The sequence below is a fragment of the Rhinolophus ferrumequinum genome, chromosome 22, assembly GCF_004115265.2.
Source record: "Rhinolophus ferrumequinum isolate MPI-CBG mRhiFer1 chromosome 22, mRhiFer1_v1.p, whole genome shotgun sequence".
Classification (NCBI taxonomy): Eukaryota; Metazoa; Chordata; class Mammalia; order Chiroptera; family Rhinolophidae; genus Rhinolophus; species Rhinolophus ferrumequinum.
In genome coordinates, this window is record NC_046305.1 from 50,912,788 (window position 1) to 50,932,452 (window position 19,665).

The window sequence follows — 19,665 nt, forward strand, 5'->3', positions numbered from 1 at the left end:
TTCAAAATGGCTTTAGAAGGCCTTAAAAATTAATATATTTTTTAAAGGAAGTATCCACCAAAATGGAAGATAGATCAATATTGAGTAGATAATTAGGACACTGGTACTTTTGATTTTATTCAAAAATACTCTCGGATTTGTCTCAGGTAACATTCAGGATCACAACGTGGTAAGTCAGCTAAGAATTCAATTTTATCACTAACTGCATAAGACTACATCTAAGTTTTCAGAGGTAGGACAAACACACCTTAAAACAGTAATACAGCTTCCTTTAAATGTTGCAATGAACTGTGCAAACATGAAGAAGAAAAACAATTTTTATGTATGTTCCTTTGGTTCACTAAACTTTCTTCTTTTTGGCACTGACTCTTGACTAGGAGAATCAAAGCGATGACGGCCCTGTCAAAAGAAAACAACTACTAAGAATAGGTAATTTCCAGTTTAAATGTCTTTAACTTTAGATCTTTATCATGTCTCTGAGGTTTCTTTCTTTCTCTTTTTAAATCATACCTAGCATACCTATTTTTCTACTAAGATAGGTTACCTGGGTTCTTTAAAAGTACGGTAAATTTTATTACTGACATATTTATATCTTCTCATGGCCGCAGAAAGTATACACTTGCAAAGTATAAGGTCCTCATTAGAGTTGTTGGAGTAGACAGATTTAACATTATGCCCTCAAAATAGTAAAATATTTTGGGGGGATGAAAGGAGAAAAACGATTTAAAAACCAGATGCAAATTGAGAAACATTCTACCTGGCACAATGTAAGATTTAAATCATGTTTTGTTTTTGTATCCTGGTCCTGAGCAGTGCCTACTAGTAGACATTCAATGTACACTTTTGCATGAAAAGGGTGACGAACTAGGAAAATTCCTCACAAGATTCCCTGAGTTACTGAACTTTGATTCTTCTGGGGAAAAAAAAATCACTGAGAATACAAAATGGATTATGATTTTGCTGAAAAAAAAATCAAGACTTACTACATTGGGAAAAATGAAAAGAACCTAGTACATTAATTAAATGTCAGCTTACTCCATTCTCTTTTTAAGATACGTAAAATGATAATAGTATTAGTCAACTGTATTTTTGAGATTACCCTTTTAACATTTGATTTTTAAAAACAGTCTTAAGTTTTCAGTTGTCTAATTTAACCTACTAATACTAAAAATCCTAGTTAACAAAATATATTTATCTCAGAAATGACAAACACATTATCTGATTTAGTAAAGTAAGTTTCCAAATATAAAACAATTGTTATAGGATTTAGGTCCGGAAAAATTTTTTTCTAAGGTTCTAGGAGGAAATGCTGTATTTTTAAGGAACACGTTGTTTTGGTAACATCTCTTTCTACTTCAGTTTTGTCTGCAGAAAGCTCAGTTCAAATTTGTGGCCCAATTTTAGCTCTATATAAATAAAAGGGCCTGAATATTCTTGTAGTCTCATTTTTTCACTCTATTCCTATTTTCCTGACACTGATTTTTATTTATTTTATAAATTCCTTCAACTACTTCAAATCATTCACAGAATTAGACATTAAATATTTACATGGAAAAAATTAATAAACCAACATAGCACATCTTATTTCAGAGTCAGATTTTTTGGAGCCAAATATTTTTAAAAGATTTGGATATAAGAGCTCTGAGGTATACCAGGGATATTATCATATTTATCATCTTAAATTTAATATTTAATAATGACATTCTAATACTTGCCATTTTATTCAACCTATAAATTATCATGAGACTTACTGTTTTCCCAGATTTGAGTTCACTTCTCTTCCACTTGTCTTTAGAAGATTTTACTGGTTGATTTCCATTAGCCTCCACAAAGATAGAATAATTACTAATTGGTTATTTCTCAAAGACCAACCAATTTTAACCAATGATTTTTAACCATGGGTAACTACATGAAGTTTTTTTTAAAAAACAGCCTTACTGAGATGTAATTCATATACCATACAATTCGCTATTTAAAAGTGTACAATTCAATGATTTTTAAGTATATTCACAGAGCTGTGCAACCACCATCAGTCAATTTTAGAACACTTTCAATCACTCTAAAAAGAAACCCTGGACCATTAGAGCTATCACTCCTCTACTTCTCCATTCTCCCACCAGCCCTACAATTTCATATCGCTATAGAAATCCCTATTCTGGACTTTCACATGAATGGAATCATATAACATGTGGGCTTTTGTGACCGGCTTCTTTTCACTTAGCATGATGTTTCCAAGGTTAATCCAAATTGTAGCATTGTAGGATTGGTACTTCATTCCTTTTTATGGCCTAATAATATTCTATTGTGTGGATAGACCACATTTTGTTTACCCATTCATCTGTTGGTAGACATTTAGGTTTTTTCCACCTTTTGGCTATTGTGAATAATGCTATATATTCAGTTTTTTTTAATGAATATTGGATGATGACAAATTATTAGCTGTCCTACTACTACTGTCTAAAAGGACGTACTTATTTTCTGGTGCTTCAAATGTACTCTTCAATAACTTTCTTAATATGTATTATTAAATATTTTCATTTCTTGCCCTTTCCTAACCATAATTCAGTCATGATTCTCAAAATTAGGGTACTTTGGCAAAGAGATCGTATCCAAAAACACAGGCAATTTCAGAAGTGAATTTATGTTCCCAAAGCATCCTAATGTTCCATTACAAGGAAATCTTGCCTAATCATTTTTTAACGCTTGCTGTTCTCCCTACATCCTAGTACAGGATACTCATCCTAAGGAGAAGCTGCCTAGAAAGCACATTTTGCTGCTTAGAGATACTAATTTTTGAAATTATTTTATCTCTTGCTTTCATCAGCATACTAGTTTGAATGCTGCCTTCTGCCATTTCTAACTTCCATTAAGAATGTGGGGGGTTGGGACACCTGAAAATGGCACTATAATCAGCGGTGACTTGTTCAATGTTTGACAACCGGTTCTCTGGGAGTTGAGGCATTTGCACATATCCATGAGGTGAATACGTCCAGTTCCCAGGTGCCAACATGATGTCACTGAATAAGGACTTGGGAAGAAACGCTCCAGCTCACCACTGTTAGTATGCTGTTTGTTTCCTAGCCTTGGATATGTTTTGAATAGTTTACAGAATGCTTTTTCTTTACCTCCAAACCTCTGAGAGTAACTTAAAGGTCTAAAATAAAATACAAATTTCTATTTAGTACAGTTCATACCAAAAATTGAAATAAGGCAGTGTGTGTGTGTGTTGTTTTTTTTTCTTAAGAACATGAGATTCATTTTATGCAAGATACATACAAAACACTCATTTTTAATGTCTTGTTAACAAGATAATCCATTTACAAGACAGAACATGGAAACATTTTGGCATATCCTTGGGAGTCTAGATAATGGTGTCACTTCTCAAAGCCTTTCCTGGATTCCCCACTCTAATGTACCTTCAGTAAGATTAACCAGACTTTCCTTTGTGCCTCGATGCAGCCTATTCAGACTGCTATCATAGCCCCTTGTCACTGCTTAGTGACCTCCAATTACTAAATTTTTAGCTAAGAACAGCAACTGTGTGTTATTCACGTTATGTCTCCAGCACCTAGTAAAACACCTGACACATAGTAGGCGCTTATTAAATACTGGTCTAATACACGAAGTGTTAATTAAGCAAAATAAACTCATGTAGGGGAAAAATTACAAGGTTGGAATGGAAAACAAATCTAAAGAGTCACTTACCATTTTATTCTGAAAGATTTTTCCACTTCTTGTTTTGCTTTCAGACACCTCAAGTTCAGAAGTTTTACTGACATCAGACACACCAAGTTCAAATGTTTTATTGACTAAGTGCTCAACCTAGAAAAGAAATAATTAAACAAAACCACATAATAAAAGCTTCTCATAACACAATAATGGAGTTCAAAAATTCAATCACATCCAATTTAGGGTCTTGTTATGTTGATTTAATGAAACCAATAATTTTGAGTTGGTTGTCACAAAAAGCACAAAGCTAAAGATAGTGAAACTGACACTACACAAGTGACCATTCACTGAACTGAGAAAGCCCCAAATGATCATCAGGCACTACTCTTCCAGAAGATGAAAACTTTTGTCCACCCCCACTGGAGAATGGGGCTGTGCAAAGGGGAACAATCATCTGTCCCATTATTTTCAAGTTCATTTTATCTAAATGTCACTTCAAGATTTTACTGTATATGGAAAACAAATTAAACATGTTCTGCTCCAAAGCAACCAAATTGTAAACACAAAGGGTGGTGGAATAAATAATTGCTGAAGATACTATCTAGCTCTGAAATACAGAGATTCTATGAACAGTATTTAGATTTATTACTAAGCAAATCTACCAATAATATACTTAAAACTTTCCAACATATAATTCCCAGATTTTGTTAATAAGCATTTTTAGTACCTAATTTTCTTCTACAAGACCTAGAATATAATAAGAAAATCTGAGAAGAAGCATGCAAGCAACAGTCTTTTGGAAAAAAACAAGTTAAAAGTGAGATGGAACTATCAAGTTTATACCTGAGAATGAGAAATTGAAAGATCTGGACTTTCTTTACACTTCATAATTTCATCTTCCTCACAAACTAAACTTAGTTCTGAAATAAAAAAAAAAGAGTTAAAATAGTATAAAATTGAATTGGAGGTGAATTAATCTACATTTTCATTAACTTCTCACCTTCAAGTTCAGAAGATCCAGAATTTTTTTTCTGTTCTTCCATTCTAGTTTCATTGTCAGAATCATCCTACATAATTACATGAAAAAAAAATGATGGACACATTTCAAAAAAAATCTAAAACAACTTGGTAAAAGTATTTATGAACAAATTTGTTTTCTGTGAAGGTTAAATATGACATAACACTACAAACTACCTTATGCTTGCTAGAAATAAAATGGTTCTATAATCACAATAACAAGTCAATTTATTTACCCAAAGTATAAAATACTACATTGCTTCACTTTGCAGGATTGCTTTAAGGACAAATGATAAAAATATACAACTTTCTCAAAATGCATGATGGTTGTAAGAACCCTTAGCTCTTACTGTTGTTAGAGGGCACTGAATTAGACATGTTCACACAACAAGCCGCCACTTCACTAGCTCTGGAATTTCCATACAGATGTTGGCGTACGTTCTTAATATGCTCCAGCCCTCTTCAGGGAGTTAGCGAAGGATAAACTCACTTGTGGTATGGTAGAAATAGCAACAGGCTTAATGTCTACTTTATTTTATTTATTAAAAGATTTTACTGGGGAAGGGGAACAGGACTCTACTGGGGAACAGTGTGTACTTCCAGGACTTTTTCCAAGTCAAGTTGTTGTCCTTCTTAGTTGTGGAGGGCGCAGCTCACCTCCAGGTCCAGTTGCCGTTGTTAGTTGCAGGGGGCATAGCCCACTATCCCTTGCAGGAGTCGAACTGGCAACCTTGTGGTGGAGAGCCCACTGGCCCATGAGGGAATCAAACCAGCAGCCTTCAGCGTTAGGAGCACGGAGCTCCAACCGCCTGAGCCACCATGACGGTCCCTAATGTCTACTTTATAATTAGTATTCTCTTGTGATGTGTCAAAGATCTTTAAATGTGAGAATGCTACATAAATCCCAGACATATTTGTTTATAAAGCAAGACTGGGGTTTAGGTTTTAGGAAAAAGATTTCTTTTTTGACCATATTGGTCGAAATTGAATTCTCTCTTTGTAAGGGTGTGGCCACAGAGCCTCAATCAAAATTGTCAGTCTCTCTCTATATATGTACTGTGGTCATAATTTAGAATGAAATGAGATAAGATAAAACAAAGATGAGATTAAGGAACAATCATGTTAATGATGAAAGATTTTCTGGGAGTGAACAACAAAAGCTTTATACTTACATTCATCCATTCATTCAACAAATACTGAGAATGCACACTTGTAAATCTAAGTGGTAGGCACAGTTCGCCTTCCAGAACTGACTGTCCAGGCCCTGAAGAAGTTCAAGCACAGTTAGTAGAGGTCTTGTAAAAAGGGTTCTAGCATTAGGTGGGGGGCTGGAGTAGGTTTTCAAACTATGCTGCAGACCACGGGGTCTCCACAGAGCCCACTATGAGGGCTGGTCAGGTGGTGACCTGGGCAGTGGCTGGGCCTCCATGACCATTCCCTGCTTCATTCACAGTAGTTGCACTTTTAAACTTCTGAGAATAATGTTGTTTGTACCCAGATAAAAACCTCTGAAACTGATGTTTTAAACTGGGTTGGGGCATATTCAGAGTGCACGCTAACATCTGTATGGAAATTCCAGAGTTGTTGAAGTGGTGGCTTGTTGTGTGGACATGTCTAGTTCAGTGACCTCTAACAACCATAGGATCTAAGGGTTCTTACAACCACCATGCATTTTGAGAAAATTGTATATTATTATCATTTGCCCTTTAAAACAAGCCTATACCTTCAACGTCCCTTCCAATCTAGAGTTTATGGTTATGAGACAGTATTTATACAAGTATTAATGAGAGCTGTGAAGAAAGTCCTCAAAATTGAGTCAAGCATTTATTACTACTGGACTTTATATTTCTTTAAATATACTTACATTTATATACTGCTTCGTTTCATATTCTACCTCATCTTTGTCCACGAGAATTTTCTGAAGTGGTGTTTTTAATTGTTTTGGTGATAATACAGATGAATCAATATTTTCCATTCGTTCTTTCTCAGTAGTCACTTTTACTTTGAAGGTGTGAAAAGGAGTTGGGACTTCTCCCACATTTAAGTACATAGGTTCCCCATCAAATATCACTCCTTCACAGTCCCCATCCTTAAAACCAGGAGGCTGGTAATCTGCAGGTGTGACTGCAAAAGAGTTAAGTATAAACTGTGCTTTTCATGAAATTGAAGAAAATATTATAATAAAAATATATGCAGATTGAAGAAATTCCACTAGTACTTCTAAAACGGCGTACGATAAAAAGAAAAAATCACTCTCCTACTATCTCCAAGTTCTTGTTTTATTCCCTAAAGGTAACCTTTTCTTTTTCTTCACTTGACTGGCTGTGTGACCTTGAGGAAATTATTGATCAGCCTTAATTCGGTTTCCCGATCTGTCAAATGGGGAAAATAACCCCGCCTACCGTATTTGCCCGAAAATAAGACCTAACTGGAAAACAAGCCCTAGCATGATTTGTCAGGATGCTTATAATATAAGCCCTACCACAAAAATAAGCCCAAGTTAAGATCATCAGCCAGACAGACGCATTTATGTCCATTGCAACATACGACGGACGTATTAAATTATAAAATAATAATGTTAACATATAATTAAATATAAATAAATATTATTGACATCAATACTTAAAATAAATGATAATATAAGTTATAATTATTTGTAAATACCCAAGTGGGAGCCTTTGGATGAGAGGTAACGCCTATGTAAACAGATGAACTCGAGACTTACTGCCGTATGACCAATCGGAGTACAGACACAACGCACGAATAATGTGCACACTCGATAACGAACGGACGTGGTTGTGTCTAACATGAATCTTCATAATTCAATATGTCGTGTGTTGTAACGGACGTACTTAATGCATTTGTGTGAAATAAAGAAATGTTTTCTGAATTTTGGTGCCTGCAATTTTTCGTTGCTTTTGTGTGGACCATCATTCTTAACTGTCATCATTTTTTTGCCACTCCTGTCTCGTAAGTCTTCAATTAACACTTGATTTAAAGAGAATAATATTTTGACCACCAGACAAGATGAGTGCAAAAAGAAAGAGCTATTCCGTCGAATACAAGAAAGGAATCGTGCAGGACTCTCGGGGCAAGAATCTTACGGCTTTCTGCAAAGAGAAGTTGGATCTCTGAATGGTCTGAAAATGGCGAGCAGAGTACGGTAACCTCAGTCAACAGGTGGACGAGGGAAACGCTAAGAGTGTGGATCAGTGGGCTACCATTATTTCCTGAGCTGGAAGACATCATCTGTGAATGGATTGCTGACAGGAGAGCAAGGGCAATGGCACCACAGTTAGAAATATCCGCAGAATTCAAAGCATCACAACACTGGCTGGATGGCTTCCTTTAGCGATATGAACTGTCCCTAAGATCAACAACACTGTTCAAGCTGGAAGATGCTGAAGTTATTATTAAACGTGCACTTGCATTCAAGTCCTTTGTCGATGGCATCGACTTTTCTAAATACCAATTCTCCAACAGGATTGCTATGGATGAAACTGCAGTGTTTATGAGCCAAGGATCTCAAATGACAAATGATAGACAGGTGCCTCGTCAATCTACATTTCCTCCGCTGGTTACAAAAGTGCACGTTACCTGTATTTTGGCAATTCGTCTGGATGGAAAGAAAACATCACCTCTAATCATCACTAAGGGCAAGAAAGATAAGGTTGAACGTGTTTCAGGCATTTATGTTCTTGAAACCGAAAAAGCCTGGTGCACACAAGGAGTTATAAGGAAGTAGGTCGATTTAATGCTGCCACTTGTTTTGTGAGGTGGCCAAAGAGGTCTGCTAGTCTGGGATTCAGCCAGCACTCACCGCGCGAAAGACATGAAGAACTTCCTTGCAGAGAGAAGAATAGATCAAAGAATGATTCCTGCAGGAATGACTGCCTATATCCAGACTCTTGATATTGCAATAAACAAGGCATTCAAGGACTATTTGCGCTTGGAATCAATGACTACACTGTAAATAGAAAGGAGAGAAATCGGTGTGGAAACTTTGTGAAGCCTAGCCTGCAAGAGGTTGTGACTTGGGTGAAGAATTCATGGGATAAAATCACTGACAGCTGTGTTGCCAGTGCACTATGAGCAGGCCACATGGACAAGAAGGGCTCATTTAAGGAGAGCTCTATTGCTGGACAGGAGAGATTGGGGCCAGTGGTTCTACAGGAAATGGAGTCACTAGAAATTCAAGCCGGAATTCGGGGTTTGGAGAGTTATGACGATGTTCCAAAAGAAGATGACATGACTGTATATGAATAAATGTACATTTTTGTACATGAATAAATGAATAAATGTAGATTGTTGTACATGAACAAATGTAGATGGTTGTACACGAAAAAATAAGACATCCCCTGAAAGTAAGCCCTAATGAGTCTTTTGGAGCAAAAAGTAATATAAGACCCGGTCTTATTTTCGGGGAAATACAGTACCACATTAGGGTCATTGTGGGTATAAATAAATTCAATTGTGTAAAATGCTCAGAACAGAACTGGCACATAGTAAATATTCAGTAATTGTTAGTTGTTGTTATGTTCTCCTAGAAGATATTGTGCTTGTAAAATATGTAATTTTCATACATAGGTCCTTAAAAAACATGAATGAGATCATATTGTTCTGTACCTAGGTGTTTTTAACATCTTTTTTAAATGTTTTAATATTTCTTGGTAACTTAATTTATCAGCACATTCTTTTTAACAGCTCGCACAGTATTCTATTATATAGATGCACCATAATTTATTTACTCAATCCTCCAATGAAGGACACTCAAGGCTGTTTCCAGTTTGTTCCTAGTTTAACCAATGCTATAATGAAAATCCTTATATACATATAACCTCACATATTTGTGCTAGTATAGTCCCAAGATTTTTTCTAGCTATAGACTTTCTGGATTAAAGAGAATCTTCATTTAACATTTTGATACTGCCAAACTGTCCTATAAAAATGTTGCACCTACACACATACATACACAAGTGTATAAAAGTGCCTCCTTTCCCCCCCACACCCGAGCCAATAACATCCAGGTTTACAAGTTTTACCGATCTGGTAAGTGAAAAATAGTATCTCACTGTTTCATTTCTTTAAATATAAGTGAGACTGTACCTCTCATGGATAGGTTCATATCACTGGAGAAGTTTGTGTATATTTTAAAGCCCATTCTTTCAAATCGTTTTCAAATACCGATATTAAATGCAAATTTTATAATTTCAAAATATATGTATAACTCAACATACAGCAAATGTTGGCGAGGATGTGGAGAAAAGGGAACTCTCAGGTACTATTGGTAGCACTGCAAATTGGTGCAGCCACTATGGAAAACAGAATGGAAGTTCCTCCAAAAATTAAACATAGAACTACCTTATGGGTGTTTATCCACTTCTGGGTGTTTATCCAAAGAAACCCAAAACACTAATTCAAAAAGATGTATGCACCCCTATGTTTATTTACTACAGTGCTATTCACAATAGCCAAGACATGGAAAAAACCAAAATGCCCATCAGTAAGAAGAATGGATAAAGAAATTGTGGTACATTTATATAATAGAGTATTACTCTGTCATAAAAAAGAATGAAATCTTACCATTTGCAACAATGTGGATGGACCTAGTGAAATAAGTCAGACTGAGAAAGACAAAGATCATATGATCTCACTTATATGTGGAATCTAAAGAACAGAATAAATGAACAAACAAAACAGAAATAGACTCAGAGATACAGAGAACAAACTGATGGTTGCTAGATGAGAGGGTTTGGGGGATGGGTGAGAAAGATGAAGGAATTAGGAAGTACAAATTGGTAGTTACAAACAAAATAGTTACAGGGATATAAAATACCGTATGGAGAATATAGTCAATAATGTGGTAAAAACTATGTATAATGTCAGATGGATTCTAGACTTAGCAGAGGGATCACTTCATAAATTACATAAATGCCTAACCACTATGCTGTACACCTGAAACTAATATGAAATAATACTGAATGTCAACTATAATTAAAAAATATATAGTCACAGGATATAAAGTATGGCATAGGGAATATAATCTATGGTATTGTAATAGCTATATACGGTGTCAGATGGGTAGTAGATTTGTTGGCCTTATGTTGTGAGGTGTGGAATTGTCTAATCACTATGTAGTTTTGTACACCTGAAATAATAGTAAGAAATATATATAACAATTTAGGTCCTAAAATACATTTGGTACAGAAATCAATTGTTTCAATGGTAATAAAACATACACACAACAAGTGAAACAGAATGAATTGCAAATAGTACCTTCATCGTAGTAAAAAAGTTTCATGGTCAAACAAACATCATTAGGTAAAGGTCCTAGATTTTGCATTAGAACATAAATCTTGCGAATGAGGAGAATACTTGCTTTCTTGGTGTCAGCAGATGACACACTAGATTCACTGCTTTGGTTTTTACTAGAAGAGAATCATACATTGATTTCTTTTATGACACCTGCAGCTTCTAATAACATAACTTCATATTTTACTATTTGAGATTCTTATTTCTATTATAGCATTAAGTTGAAAGCTACCCTAAAATGTGTTTCAATGTCATTATTACAAAAATTTTAATATCACTATATCACTCTTAATATCATTATTATAAACTAATAACTTAATTTTAAATAAATTAATATGCATTTCATATAATATGTTTAAAGGAAAAAAATGAAGCATTTTAGTGACATTTATAATCACTCAAGCATACAATAGTTTTCCTACTCTGACTGTGTTTCTCAATTAAAATAGCATATAATTAGCCAGACTACTGGCTCGCAGCTACTCCAAGGATATTTAATACATCTATACCTTGATGGTTAATTGGGGATGTCTGAGGAGTTTCAGAATTAATCCTGAAGTTTAGCTATATAGTATTAATATGAATAAATGGTAATCTGTTATATAAAAAAGAAAACTATAGAACATACCTTAAGAAGTCCATGACTGGTCCATTATTGGTATACTTGAATTTAAATTGGTAACATTCTGAAATTGTCTTAAATAGAAGTCATTGCAGTTACATATCTGGTATACAGGACTGGCAGCCGAGTAGCTATATACCATTTTTGTAGAACTCTTAACATTTGCTTAATAATTTTTTTCTGCTATATTAATCCCTATTGGTCCACTGAAACTTTCAAGTCCTAATAGTCACTTCCCATGGTTTGGGATTGGGGTTTCAATCTTGGAGAGAGATTTATTCTCTCACTCGTTGCAATTATGTATACCAGACAGAAGGAACTCCTTAGCAGGCAGGTAAGGAAGGAAGCATATCTCTTACTTTAGTAAAATAACTAATCACAGGGCTTAAATCCTTGCTGTACTGTCATTTGTCACAAGCAAGTCATTTAAGCTTTCTAAGTCTCAGTTTCCCCAGCTAATAAAAATAGTACCTATCTCATTAGTGGTTGTGAATACTTATCAAATGGGATAATTTATACAGAGTCCTCAGTAAAGGGCCTGGCACACCAAGCAGTCAGTAAATATTAGTTCATCAGCAAGGTTTATCTTTTACTGAAAGAAAAAAATATGCAACTGTAAAACATCTGAAAATAAGCGAACACTTTCCTGAGCAATCAGTTTCTGAACAATCAACTAATTCATAGGCCTTTGCACATATGATTTTCTTTTGTCGCCATGGACATATATTAAGCATTAATTGCAGGCATGAGTATCAAAGAAAAGACATTCCCAGTCCTCTGAGGCTCTAATATTGCTTTCTTTACATTTCAGTGCTCAGACAGGAATGGGGATCAGCTCTTTCTTTTTTAAAAATCTGCTGCTCCCTGACTGAATGAAACACTGTAACAGCTCTAGTGTAATGGTTGAGCACCCAGATCATGAACTGGCCTTCTTAGATCCAAATTCTGGTTCTGCCACTGCGAACACAGTGTTAGGTTTCTTTATCTATAAAGTAAAGCTGATAATGGTAGTTAGCTCATGAAGGTTGTGATGAATCAATGAGGTAATGCACAGAAAGCCCCAAAGAACAGATCCTAATAACAGTGAGGATTCAATCGATTTTTCCCCTTTGTTTCTTGTCTTATGGGTTCTTGTAATCCCTACTTTAATTGTTACATGAACAGGGGGGTATGACTGGACTGGGATGAATATTCAAAGTTTAAGGATGAGTTGCTTATTTTTCTCAAACTCAACTCCTTTCATAATTCTAATTAAAAAGATTATTGTAAAGAACTAGAAGTCAGGAGATTAAGGTTATTTCTAATGTAAGAAATTTCTAGGCTATTTCTTTGTAGCCTAGAATCAGTCACATAATCTCTCTTGTAGTAAGTGTATTAATCTGTTTAAAAATAACAATACAAGCCCTGTCTTACCTCAAAAGTCTATGAGATTCAACCATGAAAGTACATTGATGAAAGCACAATTCAAAGCATATTATATTATAATTTTTAAGTTATTTTTAGATATTAGAGGCATTGCGTTTCTTTATTAAGCACACTTACCCGAGGGTCTTCTGGATTGGTGTATACCTAATTAAAAATAATTTATAATTGAGTTATACCAGGCTAACTATTCAAGGAGAACTAAACGTTTAGGCTAAACTATTAAATGGACTCAGCAAAATAAAATACACAATGACACCTCTAAGTACTAATTTGTTACTTTTTTCCATTGAACAGATCAATAGTTTGAATAAAATAACATAGTTAACTGATGGTTTTAGTATTATTTAATTAAGCAAAGCCGGATTTGACAGTCTTTAATAAATATACAATTTAAAAATACTTACAGCTAGCACAACCATCCTTAGCTGAAATACAACAAAAAACATAAATCTTAATAACTTTTATTGTGTAAAATACTTTTTTCATGATGGATCATAAGAATTTTGTCCTATTTCAACACTTATTCTTAGAAAGACATAATCTTGCAACAAATAGACTTTGTATGATGCATATAAAGCAATAGATATTTGTCTCTTTTTCCCAAAATATCTATTTCTAGTTGATTTACTGAAGATTGAAATTCATATCGTTTACTTAAGCAAACAAGGGATTACTGCCAGTTACAAGGAAAATACATATTGTGAAAGAACACATTAAACCTTATCAATATAACTGATTTTGAAAGGAGAAAAAGTAGAGTTCAGAGCCCTGCTCATTTAATAAAGGGAAGAGGCTCTGGAGACCATAGGAACAGAGAATCACAGGCAATAGTCACTCAGGTAACCTGCCAAAATCTAAGAGCCGTCTTTGATTTAGATCTTTTGCTTATACTCCACAACCAATCCATCAATAGGTCCAATCAGGTCTACTGACAATCTTATCCTAAATCTTTTCTTTTTTTCTCCTCCTCTGCCATCCTGTTCTAAGCCACCATTTTTTTTTTGTTTGTTTTTACTAGTACTGCAGTAATAAATTAAGTGCAATTCTCCTTAATTCCAATTTGTTCTTCTACAGTACATTCTTTAAATAGCAGCCAGAGTGATTTTTCTTTTAATTTAACATATAAATCAAATGCTGTTGTTACATTTTTATCGAAAACCTTCAAAGGACTTCTCTGCACCTGAAATAAAACCCAAACTCCTTACCTACACGGCCTTGTATGCTCTGGCCCCGCCTATCTCCCCAGGCTCATCGCATGCCCCTCGCCCCCACTGCTCACTGCACTTCAATCATACTGGCCTTGAGCTCTCCAAACTCCCTTCCAACTCTTCGCATTTGCTGCCCCGCTAGGAGTATTCCCGCCCAAAAATGAATGCCTGGCTGGTTTCTTCTCATTTAAGTGTCAGCTTAAATGTCACCTCCTCCAGTAGCTCCTTTGACCACCTCATCTAAAGTTATCCCACCTCTACATTTGTCACATACTTTTTCTAAAAATGCAATGGCATTTTAACACTATTGTAAATTAATCTGACTTGTTTTATTGTCTGTTTTCCACCCATAGAAGGGACCCTCTTTGTCTTGTTGATCACTGTTAGCTTACCCAGCTCTGACCTAGAATATGTGCCTAGCATGTAACAGGCACTTAATATTTAATGAACATTAAATACTTAATGCCTTAATGAGGGAGGTTAGTGACCATAGATAAAATTAATTTTTTTTAACATCTTTATATATGTTGACATATACATATGCTAAGTATACAAAAAGGCTTATACTCTATAGTGAAACCTTATTAATTGAAATTTCACTAATTCAGAATTTGTGACAATTTAACCTAGACTACATGGAAATTTATTTTTGAATGCTTGTGAAGAAATAATTTATTAAATTATTATAAAAAAGATTATAGAAGGCATATGAAACTAATGAATAAACTATTTTGACTTTTTAATTAAGTTTTTGTAAGTTAATATGTGTTGTTAATACAAATGAGTGTTAACTATTAACCCAAACTGTCTTGGCAAAATTTAAGTATTAGTTCTGTTGGCTTTAAGTGAGTTGAATATTAGTCTTTAAAATATTCAAATGTTCAGACTTTTCAGTAAACTGGACTGGCCTATGCCCAAATTAGTTTAAATCAATGTTTTAGTGTATGGTAATTGATATTACATTTGTAGAATATAAACTTGGAAAAAAAGGATGAAGAGATACTGACTTACATATTTTTTCTGTAAAGCATCATAGCATCCTAGCATCCTGAAAGATAATCAAGGATTCATTTTTAGAGTGAGTGCATTTCCAGAAAATAGTTCTTTTAATAAATTTCCATATTATCGCATTACTAAATAATATAAAATTTTCTTATTAAAGCTCCCTCTTTGTCAACTAGATTAAAATAAAACAATGTGGCAGAAATAGAAAAAAATGTTGATAGGGATGAAAGGGAAGATATAAAATATGTGATCGCTAGTATTTGTGGGGGACAATAATGGGAAAATGAAGCCTGCTCACGTGGAGCATATGGAAAATTTTAATGCAAAAATCCAAAGACCTGCAAGAATGGTATCCAGTGTTAAAGGAGCAATCACTAAAACTGGGTTAAACACTGAAACATATCCAAGGTACAAAAAAATGTGATTTAAGAATATTCTGTTGTTAGGTATTCTTTTACTTACCACTTCACTAACTGTGTAGATCCTGGACAATTTTTATCGTCTCTCAGAATTTTGACACAAAGATCTACACACAAAAATGACAATATAAATATAGAGCTACTTAAGATTAGTAAACAATTAGAAATTTAAAATGAAGATTATTTTCTTTAGCTGTGTATTTATTATCATTATATTATTAATGGCAATTAACTTCCAAGTAATCAGTATTAATTAAACAAAATGGAAACAAATAATCTTTTTATCCTTATTACAAAACGGCATCATACATGATTAGTATGCATGTCAATAGATAGAAATTTTCATTTTTAAAAGCTATAGAATACTTAAAGTTATATATAATGTTTTTATGCCATTGTTATCCAAAAGTCTTAGAATGTTTGCTATGGACTCTTAGCCTAGTAAAATACTTGTAAAAGGCCAAGAAATTAACTGGATAGAGCCCTGCAAAGAAGCAACATGTAATACCATGTAAAGGACTGAGAAGATCTCTCAGTCTCGGGTTCCTTATCTGAAAAATAGCGATAGTATCTAACTCATAGGTCTGCAATGTGAATGAGAAGATATCACACATAACATAGAGCTTTGCATTTCACCTAGCACATAGTTGGTGCACATTATCATGCATAATATTACGTATATATTGTGTGCTGCACAGTAAGTTGTTATTGTAGTATATATAAACTATTTTCACATAAGAACATACACCACCACTATAAACAACTATAAATAATAGAATATTTTTATCTGTTTACTTCACCATTGTAAGCGTAATGTCAGATGAAGTTATACTTGAGAAAATGAAGAAAAACTTTTATGATTAAGTGCTTTCAAAGGCATTGAATATACTTTTTAAAAACCACTTAGATGTCCACACAAAAACTTGTACACGTATGTGGCATTATTTATAATAGCCAAAAAGTGGAAACAACCCAAATGTTCATCGATTGTGAATGGATAAACTGTGGTGTATATCTATATGGAATATTATTCAGCAATAAAAAATGAAGTACTAATCCACGCTACAGTATGGAGGAACCTTGAAAACATGACGCTAAGTGAAAGAAGCCAGTCACAAAGGGCCACATATTGTATGATTCCATTCATATAAAATGTCCAGAATAGAAAAACCCATAGAGATGGAAAGCAGGCTGGTGATTGCTTAGGACTGGGGAGGTTGAGGGAAATGAGAGTGACTTCATGGGTATGGGGTTTCCTTTTAGAGTGATGAAAATATTCTAAAATGGATAGTGGTGATGTTTGCACATCTTTGACTATGCTAAAAATCACTGAATTGTGCACTTGAAATAAGTGAATTGTCAGGTGTGTGAATTACATCTCAATAGAGCTGTTACTAAAAAACCGAAATCTTTATATAAGTCAAAAATTATAGGTTTAGAGCAAGCCAGTAAAAATAACTATGTTTAAAGTTTAAAAATAAACATTACCATCTACATATCTTGTTCCATAAGCACATTCTGGAAAAATTCCTCTCAAATACGTGATGCAGGATACTGAAACTGCTAGGAGCCTCTTCACTAACACCAAAGACTGCTGCTCAGTTGATATTTTACTGGGAAATATCAATGCACTCTAAATTCAAGGGAAATTAAAACATTTTACTTAGATTTGCTAAAAACAAAGTCTTCCTGAACTTGTAAATCTAATTCTGCAGAAGCATGGTACTCTCCCAAAGAATTTCTAACAACAGTGCTTCAAAATCCCCAGAAAGTCAGTACGACTTCTAAGATACGAGGGTGTTTCCAAGGTAGCAGCCTAAAGGTAATATACAAAAAGTGCTTAAGAATCTTTTTATGATTTTACTGATACGTGGGAAATAAAACTGAAAGCAACAAAGGAACAAGACAAACAAAGACACAAAAACTCATAGACACAGACAGTAGTTTAGTGGTTACCAGAGGGTAAGGGGGCAGGGGGTGGTAGATGAGGGTAAAGGGGATAAAATATATGGTGATGGAAGGAGAACTGACCCTGGGTAGTGAACACAATGTGATATATAGATGATATATAGATTACAGAATTGTACACTTAAACCTATGTAACTTTACTAACCATTGTCACCCCAATAAATTTTAATTAAAAAAAAATCTTAAAAAAAAATCCCCTCGCAGGTTAACTGTCTGTAAATGCATAATGCATGGAAAGATAACACTCTTAATGCAAAATCTGTGCAAAAATGACAATTTTATCTTTGTGGGGCACGGATATTCATTTGCTAGGAGTGGACGGCTATGAATGATAATTTCATCAAAGCAACAGAACAGCATTCATTAATGACTAATGTAAACTGAATCTGAACCAGTGATTTAGTGCAATGCATCAAACATCCAATAGAATTCTCCATTAATTCAAAATCATTTAGCAAAAATCTTCATTTCCTAAAACATGGCGTTTCTTGATATCACTAAACCCTCCAATAGTTGACTCTAACTTTCAAATATAAAAATAGTTGAGACTTCAAGAAACCAAAAAATTAGCTAAATTAAAATATATTAAAATACAAGAAATCATACCATGGAAGTTCTCTTCAGTTGTGCAGTGGCCATCTTCTGATAAAGTATTTTCTTTAATTCAACCTGTGACATAAATACAAGCTTTAACTTCAGGTAATTTTATCCCTAATATTTTAATTTATTACATGTAAAGTCAGAAAGAACTTTATGTGACTAAATGAGAGGATGCCTTTACTTAAAATGGAATCTCAAAAACATACTCATTTTGCTGTACCACTCCTTTGAGTAAGGTCCAAATTTTAAGCCATTTGACTAGTAAGCCTTACATAAATGGGTTAAGAAAGCTCTTTAAAAGACTTTTTTTAAAAGCATAATCTTCTATTTTTCTTCCCAGTATTCAAGCATTGACAACATTGTACGGGTAATAAGGTAATGAAAAACTGCCCCTGCCAAACCCTTTAACATAATCTCTTAATTTTTGTTTTAATTTGAAATTTCAAAATAACCGAATCAGGTAACTTTTCTTCACTGAACTTCAGCATGGCTATGGATATAAAGTATTGTCCTAATCTGTGGAACAACCACAAAAGGACAACGGAAAATACTCTAGATTTTTTTTGACTGATTCTGATTTCTCAATGATAACTTGGATATTTTGATGTAAGTTTCAATTTTTTGGATCCCAATTTCATTTGTTCTTAATTAGACAGTTCGGCCAGAAGAGTTAATAAAAGAGTCTATTTACTGTGACCGTTTAAATTTATCCTGATGAAGCCTGGACTAGACGCCAGTATTAACCTACGCTCTTTTGAAAAAGAACCTCTTCTGAAACATAACTAGGTTTACATTTTTTCCACGAATGTTTCGCCATTAAGACTTTAGGAAACTTAAAAACAGGCGAAAGGTGACAGAAAAAGAAAATTAAAGGCAAAAGATCCTAAAAGTAAGAAAGAAAAAGGAAACACACACGTAGAGTATATTACCTAACCTGCGATGGCCGCTGCCAGCGACCAGAACTGCACGACACTGCACGAGCTTCGCCCGATGCGCATGCGCCTTCTTTCAACGGTTTCCAGGGGAGCACGACGGTAGCGCTTTGACCCCGCGGTCGAGGTCACCTTTCCCGCCTAGAGCAGCGCAAGGCACGCCGGGAACCCCAAGAGCCTGGTGGCCATGTTTTAACTAGAAAAGCCAGGTGCCTGTGGCGGGGGAAGGTTAAGTAATTGTATGTGCAAAGCCTTCCCAATACAGATAGATTTCCTACAATGACCAAAGTATCCGCAGCCGCCATTTAATTAATCATATTAATTTCTGATTATTTTCTAACTTTGATTTTGTTATTGTATCCACCCCGTAGTGCAGACGCACCTTTCACTCTCTGTGTCTTCAGGAAACAGTTGTTCTAGCGGTCTTCAACTTAGATATTTCTACTGTGCTATGTCTCTGTGGACAGTGGATAGCTTTGAATGTAATT

The 19,665-nt window shown here is 34.5% G+C and overlaps 1 protein-coding gene across 3 annotated transcripts; it reads right to left on the reverse strand.

Annotated features, from left to right (window-relative positions):
- Positions 1 to 291: 291 nt before the first annotated feature.
- HORMAD1 (HORMA domain containing 1) lies at positions 292 to 18,308 on the reverse strand. 3 transcript variants are annotated; one of them, XM_033093237.1, is made up of 14 exons: positions 18,252 to 18,308; positions 17,166 to 17,310; positions 15,721 to 15,784; positions 15,265 to 15,301; positions 13,163 to 13,189; positions 11,627 to 11,694; positions 10,963 to 11,114; positions 6,551 to 6,810; positions 4,670 to 4,736; positions 4,513 to 4,589; positions 3,787 to 3,822; positions 3,706 to 3,753; positions 1,752 to 1,823; positions 292 to 399 (listed from the first exon to the last, which is right to left on the reverse strand). In XM_033093237.1, exons 1-14 carry the CDS (start codon positions 18,282 to 18,284, stop codon positions 319 to 321), a joined length of 1,167 nt encoding a protein of 388 aa, XP_032949128.1. In that variant the 5' UTR covers positions 18,285 to 18,308; the 3' UTR covers positions 292 to 318. The 3 variants fall into 3 exon arrangements, with proteins under 3 accessions (XP_032949128.1, XP_032949126.1, XP_032949127.1); XM_033093235.1 differs by adding an exon at positions 13,450 to 13,470 and having other exon boundaries at positions 302 to 399; positions 3,706 to 3,822; positions 18,252 to 18,284; XM_033093236.1 differs by having other exon boundaries at positions 302 to 399; positions 3,706 to 3,822; positions 18,252 to 18,284.
- Positions 18,309 to 19,665: the final 1,357 nt, after the last annotated feature.

Bases quoted from the DNA above. Each gene is read 5' to 3' on its own strand.
- HORMAD1 (XM_033093235.1), bottom strand. From the start codon at position 18,284: ATGGCCACTGCACAACTGAAGAGAACTTCCATG. The intron at 17,311-18,251 runs GTATGATTTCTT...CCTTGAATTTAG, and splicing joins AACTGAAGAGAACTTCCATG to AGTGCATTGATATTTCCCAG. The intron at 4,590-4,669 runs GTGAGAAGTTAA...TTTTTATTTCAG, and splicing joins TGGATCTTCTGAACTTGAAG to AACTAAGTTTAGTTTGTGAG.